Source organism: Hemiscyllium ocellatum, chromosome 18 (assembly GCF_020745735.1).
Source record: "Hemiscyllium ocellatum isolate sHemOce1 chromosome 18, sHemOce1.pat.X.cur, whole genome shotgun sequence".
Lineage (NCBI taxonomy): Eukaryota > Metazoa > Chordata > Chondrichthyes > Orectolobiformes > Hemiscylliidae > Hemiscyllium > Hemiscyllium ocellatum.
Window position 1 is genome coordinate 13,885,961 of NC_083418.1, and position 10,000 is coordinate 13,895,960.

A 10,000-nucleotide genomic window follows, 5' to 3' on the forward strand; every position below is an offset into this window, starting at 1 on the left:
TGGCCTGCTTCCAGGCTGAGTGACTTTATCTGACAGTTTCCGTTACCTGCTGACCACCTCCCCTCTCTGCCCCGCAGTCTGTCCTGGGTCCTGCATTCAGTCTCTCTAACCAGGTTTCTCTCAGTCACGGACCATCAACAGATTGTCAAGTGAACAATACGTTGCTGTTTATGGGAGCTTTCTGTGCCGAAATTGCCAGTGTCTGCTCTTCAGAAATATTTCATTGGCCATATTTGTACATGGCGACATGCTGAGGTTGTGTAAGACACAATATATAAACATACTTGCTCTTACTCACCGCTGTGCTAATGGCCCGTGTGAATTCAGTGATTCTCTCATGAGATGTGACGTGCGAGGGGCAGTACAAATACACATGCTTCATTTTCTTCGAAGACGGTGCTGCTCCAGTCTGTGTGATGAAAGTTAAAAGCTGCTGAAGAAGTTGGTGCAGTTTCGACAATCTCCAACTCCCCCCACTCAGTGAGTGGAAAGAGGTTTAAAACTTCTCTGAGCTTGTCTTGGAATTGTTCATCAACTCGGGCGACTGACTACATGGAGTTTGCACGTTCTCCCAGTGTCTGTGTGGGTTTCCTCCGGGTGCTCCAGTTTCCTCCCACAGTCCCAAAGATGTGCGGGTCAGGTGAATTGGCCATGCTAAATTGCCCGTAGTGTTAGGTAAGGGGTATATGTAGGGGTATGGGTGGGTTGTGCTTCGGCGGGTCAGTATGGACTTGTTGGGCCAAAGGGCCTGTTTCCACATTGTAAGTAATCTATTCTAATCTAAAATGCCTGGCGTTCCTGCTCGATGGGGTAAGATGGTGTACTTGCTGGCTCTGGGGAACAGGACAGGGACAAAATGACCTTGTGTCTTTGACGGGATGAATTTGTCTTCCAGGGAACTTGTCCACGTGATCCGCCATTTGGCCAATGCCTTGTGGGAAGCCAAGCTGAAAACTGTGCTGGTGATCCCCCCCGCCATCTCTGCAGGGTAAGCATCGGATGCTGTGCTCAATAACACCTGGGCTTTTCAGTCTGGAAATGTCGCTGACTGCATAGTCTCCTGGAAAAGCAGCATTCGATCGCAGCTTGGTCCCTTTTCAAATGTGGAAGGCTATCAGTGAAAGCAGTCCCGAGAGGCTGCCAGTGTACTTTTAACAGAAAGTGAAAATGTTTATTAAACAAGAAAAATAATGTGCGATATCACTCGAGACAAAACAAAAGGTGACAAAGATTTCAATGCAGATAGAACAAAGTTTCCAATCCCCACACTATCGGATGGACTAGGAGCAGCAGTCAGCAGCTCAGCCCCTCCGGCCTGCCCTGACATTTTGTACAGTCAGAGCTGATCTCATCTCGGCCTTGAGTCCACTCTCCTGCCCACTCCCCATAACCCTTTAAACCATTACTAATTACAAATCTGTCTATTTGCTCCTTAAATGTACTTGGTGACCCTGCATCTGGGGGTCCTGAATTGTACCTATTTCCGACTGAGAAAAATAATTTCTCCTCAAATCTGTTTTAAATCTGCCACCCCTTAACATAAAACTGTGTGCCCTTTCATTCTAGATATCCCCACATCTGCTTTGTCCATCCCCTTCTATACCTCAGTTAGATCTCCTCTCATTCTCCTTGACTCCAGAGTGTACAGGCCTCAACTGCTCAATCCCTTTCCTCATCTCTGGAATCAATCGAATGAATCTCCTCTGAACTGTCTCCATTGCAACTACATCCCCCCCCTCGTGTGTGAGGACCAAACTAGTCCACGGTACTCCAGGTACGGTCTCACTGATACAGCTGCAGCAACACCTCTCTACTTTTATACTCCACGCCTTTAATAATAAAAGCCAAAATTCCATTTGCCTTCCCTGTTATCTGTTGTACCCGCATTCCTGGTTTCTGTGATTCCTGCAGGGGGAGGAAATACCCTCGTGGTATTCTGACTGGACCATTAACCCAGCCACCCAGGGAATGTTCGGGGGGGCCTGGGTTTGAATCCATCCATGGCAGACCGTGGAATTTCAATTCAATAAAAAAAAATCTGGAATTAAGAGATTATTTATGATCGTGAATCCGTTGCCAATGGTCGGAAAAACCCATCTGGATTCACTAATGTCCTTGAGGGAAGGAAGCTGCCATCCTTACCTGGTCTGGCCTACATGGGACTCCAGACCCATAGCTATGTAGCTGATTTTTAATGCCCCCTGGGTAGTTAGGGATGGACAACAAATGCTGGCTTACCCAGCAATGTCCACGTCCTGTGAAGGAATTAAAAAAAAGAGGCACAGGATCTCCCAGATCCCTCTGCACTGAAGCACTCTGACCTTTCTCTCCATTTCGATAATAAGTTGCCTTTACCTCCCGCTTGGCCACGTTAAACTTCATCTGCTACCGTCTGGTCTCTTCGCCTGATCAATCCGTATTGGTTTGTAAACAGCTTCATTGCAGCTTCCGGTCCCTCCTGTTTGAGTGTCACCTGCAGATTTGGCTGTAGTCCTTTCTATCCTTCATCCAAGTCATTCATATCAATTGGAAATAGTTAGGGCCCAAGACCCAGCCCTGGGGCATCCTACCAGTTACAGCTCGCCGACCAGAAAAAGACCCATTTATTGTCACTGTCAGCGAATAAATTACCCTGACCCCCATGTGACCTTACACTGTGCAGCACCTTACCAAACGCTGCCTGGAGAATCCAGGATCCCTATTATCGGCGTTGCTCATTACACCTTAGAGAACTCTAGCAAATTGCACAGCCATGATTTACTTTGATAAAACCATGTGGATCCTGATGGATTGTGCTTCCACGGGCAGTACAGCATTGCTTCGGATTCTGGCAGGGTCCCAGCTGATTGGCAAACTTCTCTCTGAAAAGGAAGGATGCAGGAAACTGTCAAGTGGTTACCAGAGGTCTGTCAGGCACAGCATAGGATTATTATTCTGGAGGTAGTAACAGGACAGCGTAAAGAGTCAGAGGGGTTTCCTATTTGAGTCCTTTAGGGATGCACTCAACAGGGTGAATAAAGGGGCACCCAAGTACATTATAAAGAGATGGGAGGTTTAGATTTCCCACGGGCACTGAGTGCACAGCTCACTCTGAAATACTCCCACGCCCAGTTCCAGGCTCAACGCTGAAACCACAGGCAGGTGGCAGGAGGGCAAACAGCAGCTCGGGCTTTTGGCTGGGCTCGGCAAGGGGGGGGTGGGGAAGAGAGCGGGCAGGAGTATTGTATTGTGTATGTGTGTGAGAGAGAGAGAGAGAGAGAACGAGAGAAATAACGGGAGGGAGAGAGAGAGAGAGAGAGGAGAAAATGGTCATTTTGTGGGGGGGAGGGTGAGGAGGAGTGGACACGCTGTGTGGGGTTTAGGTGGAGAGGGTTATGAGAGGAGAGATGGAGAATGGGGGGAGAGAGACCCAGAGTGGACGGTCTGTGTGAAGATTGGATGAAGAGGGTAATGGGGAGGGGATAGAGAGAGAATGGGGGTTGGTAGACAGACAGAGAGTGAGTGGACAGGTTGTGGCGGGTGGGTGAAGAGGGATAATGGATGGATAGGGCTGGGCTATGAGGGACAGGGCCCAGGACCTGGGTTCCAAACATTTCTCCCCTCTCCACCCCCACCCGCTGCCCAGAATGGCATTCCCACTGAGTTTCTCCCCACCCCCCCCCCACCACCTTCAAGGAATCCTCCACCCCCAGGCTGCCTCTACCTCATCCCTCCCTATCTGTTTCACCCCACCATACCCTCTTTGACCATTCTCCCCCAGCCCCAGAGCCGTGCTGTCTCCCCTCCCCCCCCGCCATGATGAAGTATCACACATTCGGTGGCTGCTCTTCAGTGATAAGGATTGTCCATCAGTGGGGGAAAAGGATTGGTCAGCGAGCAGTGAACAAACTGTCAGGCACTGAGCTGTTCTCCAGTCAACCAACTGTTAATAATGGAGTGCCCTGGTGCTGAGGGTGAAGGGGTAGAGTATAGAGACAAGCTGGCTGTGATATGGCAAGGCCCAGCAAGTGGGCAAATGTTTGACCATAATGCGGAAACTGTGAGGGTTGGATGGAGACAGAGAGAGGGAGAGAGACTGCAGAGGGATCGGGGTGTCCTTGTCCATGACTCTCAGAAGGACAGTGTGTATAATGAATCGTTCGGGAGACAAATGAAATATGTGCTCATTGCAAGGGGATGGAATAAGAGAAGAGGAAATCTGGATAGGCCATTGCTGAGTCCATACCCTGGCACATTGTGTACAGGTTTGGTGTCCAGGTTGAAGGAGAGATTGACTTGAAGATTCCTGGGATGGAGGGGCCCTCTTTCTGAGGAAATGTTGAACTAGCTAACACTGTACTCATCGGGGGGTGAATGTGGAGTGAACGTTTTGCTTTGGGTGTGGGAAGAGGGGCTGGATATACAGCGAGCAGTCCCAGGGGGAGGGGGGAGGGGGATGAAGAGGGTGGGTGGACAGAGTCCCAACCATCTGGGCTGGGAACCTGCTGCAAATGGTTTCGGCTGCGTTGCCGTTTGACGTTGAAGGTTGTGTGCCTTGTTCCCTGTTTCCAGGACCAACCAGCCGGGAATGTTTGGGAAGCAGGATTTTGAGCAGCTGGCCCCCGTGGTGGACGCTTTCAGTCTCATGACGTACGACTTTTCCAATCAGCATCGGTAAGCCGTGTCCCAGGACTCCCACTGGGGAAAGACCGTGCCCAGTCTCGGCCGGTGATCCACGATGTGTAACCCTGAGGCAGACTGTGACAGCTCTGCAACCTCGACCACATCTCCCGTTTCACCGGGAACCTCGCTCCTACCCTCACACTCACCCGCCATTTTGGTTTTTGGGTCAGCCCAGAAAGTCCCTCACCTGCCATTCGTCCCAGATGGAAATCCCTCTGTCACCCATCTTTTTCTAACAAGGCAACACAAGATTCCCTGTTCATGGTCTTTTCCAAACCGAGGGCACGATAATTCCACACTATCCATCCTGTCAGTCTACTCACTTCAGCTACTCCATGCAATCGCCATCCCCTTTCCAAACGCCTGTCGAAATTGGGATTCCAGCACAGTCTTCCGGACAGGATTCTGACACACCTGTCCTGCCTGGAGCAGTTGAGGTCATTAAGGTCCAGGAGCTGAAGTAGGCCCTACACCCAACACCCAACACATCCAACCGATGTGCTTGTTGTTGGCCGGAATCGTTGTAAATGATCCCAGCAGGATCTCACGCAGCACCTTTATAGCGACATGACTTTCGACCCCCAATCTGAGACCACCGGGCCACTCGAATCAATCCATTCCCTCCTGGCATTGAGAGAGCAGAGGATGCTCTCGATCTCGCCACCTCAGGATCGTGGGCCCAGGGTGTTGCTGCTGCCTCAGCGTTGCAACATTTCCCGCAAACCAGAATCTGGCTGTTTAATAAAGCTCTGATCCCAGTGGTAGTTAATGTAATTACTGAGAAAGCAGCAGTTTCAGCTCAGTTTCCTGAGGCCTCTGTGTGGGATCGGACTGAATTGTGTCTGGCTTGGTGGCTCATTCGCCCCTCTGAATGCAGCTTCCTCTGCCTCTCCTAACGGTGGCCTCCATTTTGGATTGCTTGGTCCAGACACTGGATTGGCTGAAACAGTGTTCCGTTTGCCAGCGTGGATGGCTTCACCTTGTGCCTGGTTTTGAAACTGTTGGGCCCTTATTAGCGATAAGCTTTGAGCCTCACCAACGCGACGGTCTGTTCTTTCAGACTTTGAACTGGGTCGGCCTGGGTTGCAGTGGGTATGGTTCCAGTTGAGTGTGAAGATTAATTAATTGCTGTGAACTGGAGTGAAAACCTGGCTGTTGCTTGTTTTCTAGACCTGGCCCCAACTCTCCAATCCCCTGGATCCAAGCCTGTGTTCAGACGTTGGACCCCGATGCAGTCTGGAGGAGTAAGATTCTCTTGGGACTGAACTTCTATGGGATGGACTATGGTATTCTTGGAGGGACAGCAGAGCCCATTGTCGGGCACAGGTAGGACGTACTGTTGGCCTGGAATCAGCGGCATTGACCAGGCTTGTCTGCAGTGTGGCCCGGGAACTGGGGAATCGCGTCACTCACTTGCGATTAACCTTTAGCTTCTGAATTGTTTAAAAGTAACCGGCAAAGCTTTCATTTTCAAACCAGATCAAACTCAACTGTTGCTGAACACCACAAACTAAAGGGTGTGACGTGTTTATTATGTATAGTACAGGCACAAGGAATAGAAGATGATGTGGGTAAAAGGTACTTGTAAAAATGGCCGTTTAGATGAAAGCTGCCGGCCTGTTGTAGCTGCTTTCCCCGAGAGTAAGGGGCTTTGAAGAGTTGGTCAGCACCCAGTAGCTGCAATAATCTCTGGAGTTGTACAGTTGGCGGTTTCTCGAACGCCCCATTGGTTTTATGGGGAGTGGGTGGACACCAGAAGGCTTCTTGATCTGTAATAATTCCGTGGGGATGGTCCACCCCGTCTGATCAAACTGTGGTTGTTTCCTGGAAGCATTCCTGTTCCGAGTGGGAAAGTAATTTTCTGTGAATGTTGGCTTGAGCTGCTGAGGTGTTTCGGTTTGGAATGGCCTGCTTTCGGATGTTATGCCGATGAAAACGTAAGCTGGTTGCTTTCCCCAAACTGTTGCTTCCTCCTTTCAGGAGAAGTTGGGTCCATCCAGCAGTGGAGCCTCGCCCCCCCACTCATTGCCTTTCAGTTGGAGTGACTGACCTTTAACTGTCTCAGTTGTTAGTTTGGACAGTTTTCATTGTCAGGTTGGGGGGGAGCTGGGCTGAGTTATTTACTGGGTCTGGGTGTCGTGAGCTGGGCCAGTATTTTGTTTTCCCGTCCCTAGTTGCCCTCATGGTGCTGCTGGTGAGTGACCTTCTTGAACCGCTGCGGTCCACCTGCTGTGGGTCAACCCACAATGCCCTTAGGGAGGGAAGGCCCAGCGCCAGAGAAGGATCCATGCTCTATTTCCAAGTCAGGCTGGTGAGTGGCCTGGAGGGGAGCTTCCAGTTGGTGGTGTTCCCAAATATCTGTGGGCCTTGTCCTTCCAGATGGAAGTGGCCGTGGGTTTGGGAGGTGCTGAATTTGGTGAATTTCTGCAGTGCATCTTGTAGATAGTACACACTGCTGCTGCTGAGCGTGGAAGGGGTGGATGTTTGCGGATGTAGTGCCAATCGCGTGGGCTGCTTCGTCCTGGATGGTGTTAACTTGAGTACTGTTGGAGCTGCCCCCATCCGGACAAGTGGGGAGTATTCCATCACACTCCTGACTTGTGTTTTGCTGACAGACTTTTGGGGAGTCGGGAGGTGTAGAACAATTCAGCAGGGTTCAACAAGAACTGAAATCCCATATCACAAGTTAATTGACTTGTTTTTTCTTTGAGAATGTGACTGCTGTGGTAGATAAAGTGGAACCAGGCCCTGTCGTACACCTCGATTTCCGAGAGAGTGTTCAGTAACATGCTTCACAAAAGGTTACTGCTGCAGGGAAAGAGTTGGGGATAATTTGGGAGGAAGATTGGTTTGTGAATAAAGGAGAAATGGGCCTTTTCGCTGTGGCGAGCTGAGCCCAGGAAATTCTGTCAAGCATCAGTTCTGGGGCCTCGGCTATTACTGATCGATACAGCTGGCTTGGACAGACAGAGTATCTGAGTTTCTTGTCAATAGAAAGGTTTTGATTTGATTTATTAATGTCATGTGTAGCGAGGTGCAGTGAAAAGTGCTGTCTTATTTGCTTTACAGATCATACAAGTGCATAAGTGCAGGATACAATGTTACAGCTGCCAGCAAGGTGAATAGAGAGAGAGAGAGATCAACATTAACCTTAAAGAGATCCATTCCTGTGTCTGAGGAGGACACAGGAGGTTGCAAGAGGATGTAGACAGGTTAAGTGAGTGAGCAACGCGATGGCAGATGGCGTATAACGTAGGGAAGGGTGCAGTTATCACCGCTGGTTGTGAGAATGAGAAAAAGGTTTTGTTTCGAAAAGCTAGGATCTGGTTGGTGTTCAGAGGGACTGGGGTGTTTCTGTACAAAGAGCGCAGGGCAGCAGCAAGCAGCTACGGCAAGCAATGAGAGAGACAGAGGCCGGGCGGTTGGAGTAGAGAGATCGAGAGCTCTTGCTGCTGAACGTGTCAGGAATATCACAGTCACCTGGAGTCTCTATGCTTCAGGATAATGGCACTGCAAGTAAAGCTTGTCTCTGTTAAAACCTACCCACAGGTGGGACTGCCCAACTTGTGCCAGTGTTCGGTGGGATCCCTGGGTGAGGACAGATGAACTGGCTTCTGTTCTCTTTTTACTCACCCTCTCGGTCAGTTGGGACAAGTTGAATTTTAAAAGAATCCCTTCTCTTGCAGATACTTTAATCCCAGATCAAAATAACTTCAGGTTTAAAGGAACCAATTTCATCAGGCTTCCTTCAGTTATCAAAATAATGTGTTTATTAGTGACAAAATACAACAATTAGTAACACACACACACACTCTCACACTCACATATACACACACTCTCTCATATACGCACACACTCATATATACACACACTCACATATATACACACACATACACACACTCTCACATACAGACACACACACACTCTCTCACACACACACTCTCACATATATATACACACACACACACACACTCATATATACACACATTCTCATATATACACACACTCAGACAATCTCTCATATACACACTCTCACATATACACACACACTCTCACGCGCTCTCTCGCGCACGCTCTCTTGCGCGCGCTCTCTCACGCGCTCTCTCTCACGCGCTCTCTCTCACGCTCGCTCTCACACGCTCGCTCTCACTCTCTCGCTCTCTCTCTCGCTCTCTCTCTCACTCTCTCTCTCTCTCTCTCTCACTCACTCTGTCTCTCTCTCTCTCTCACTCTGTCTCTCTCTCTCTCGCGCACACTCTCTCGCGCGCACACACTCGCACACGCGCACACACACACACTCATACAGACACACTCTCTCTCTCACATACACACGGACACACAGTCTCTCTCCCCTCTTTCTTTCTTTCTTTCTTTCTTTCTCTCTCTCTCTCTCTCTCTCTGTCTCTCTTCCCCCCCCCTCTTCTCTCTCACTCTCTCTCTCTCTCACACACACACACACACACACACACACACACACACACACAAGCAAAATGAGAAGTTTAAAAACAACATTATAAAAGTCCGTGTCTGGGTTAACCCTGAGCTGGTGGTGGGACGTTGGTAGTTGAGCTTTCCCGTTTGGTTGAAATTCTTTTGTCTTGATCCTTCCGAGTGTGAAGTGATTCACTTTGGAAGGTGGCATTGAATCCAGAATACCGGGTTAAAGGCAGTGTGGGGGGACAGAGGGATCTTGGGGCCACGTTCATAGATCCCTCAAAGTTGGCCCCCCCAGGTTGATAGTGTGGTTAAACAGGTATGTGGTGTGTTGGCTCTCATTAGCAGGGGTCTGGGTTTAAGAGCCGGGAGGTTATGCTGCATCTGTATAGAGCCCTGGTTAGATCACACTTGGAATACTGTGTTCAGTTCTGGTCACCTCATTATGGGAAGGATAGGGAAGCTTTTGAGAAGGTGCAGAGGAGATTTACCAGGATGCTGCCTGGGCTGGAGGGCATGTCTGATGAAGAGAGGTTGAGGGAGCTCGGGCTTTTCTCATTGAAGAGGAGGACGATGAGAGGTGATTTGATAGAGGCGTACAAGACCATGAGAGACATAAATAGAGTGGATAGCCAGGGATTTTTTTTCTCCAGGGCAGAAATGGCTATCACGAGGGGGCATAATTTTAAGGTGATTGGAGGAAGGTTTCAGGGTGATGTCAGAGGTAGGTTCTTTACACAGAGTGTGGTGAGTGTGTGGGATACACTGCCAGCGATGGGAGCAGAGTCAGAGACATTAGGGGCACTTAAGTGACTCTTGGATAGACACATGGAAGGTAGTGCAATGAAGGGTATGTAGGTTAGTCTGACCTTAGAGTAGGATAAAAGGCCAGCACAGCATTGAG

General features: G+C 49.5%; 1 protein-coding gene across 1 annotated transcript in view; it reads left to right on the forward strand.

Annotated features, from left to right (window-relative positions):
* The window catches only part of chid1 (chitinase domain containing 1), a 90,313-nt gene that overhangs the window by 64,184 nt on the left and 16,129 nt on the right, over positions 1 to 10,000 (forward strand). The window contains exons 7-9 of the mRNA XM_060838375.1: positions 896 to 988; positions 4,552 to 4,653; positions 5,833 to 5,988. Coding sequence (XP_060694358.1) covers positions 896 to 988; positions 4,552 to 4,653; positions 5,833 to 5,988 — 351 coding nt within the window. The remainder of the gene's footprint in view (positions 1 to 895; positions 989 to 4,551; positions 4,654 to 5,832; positions 5,989 to 10,000) is intronic.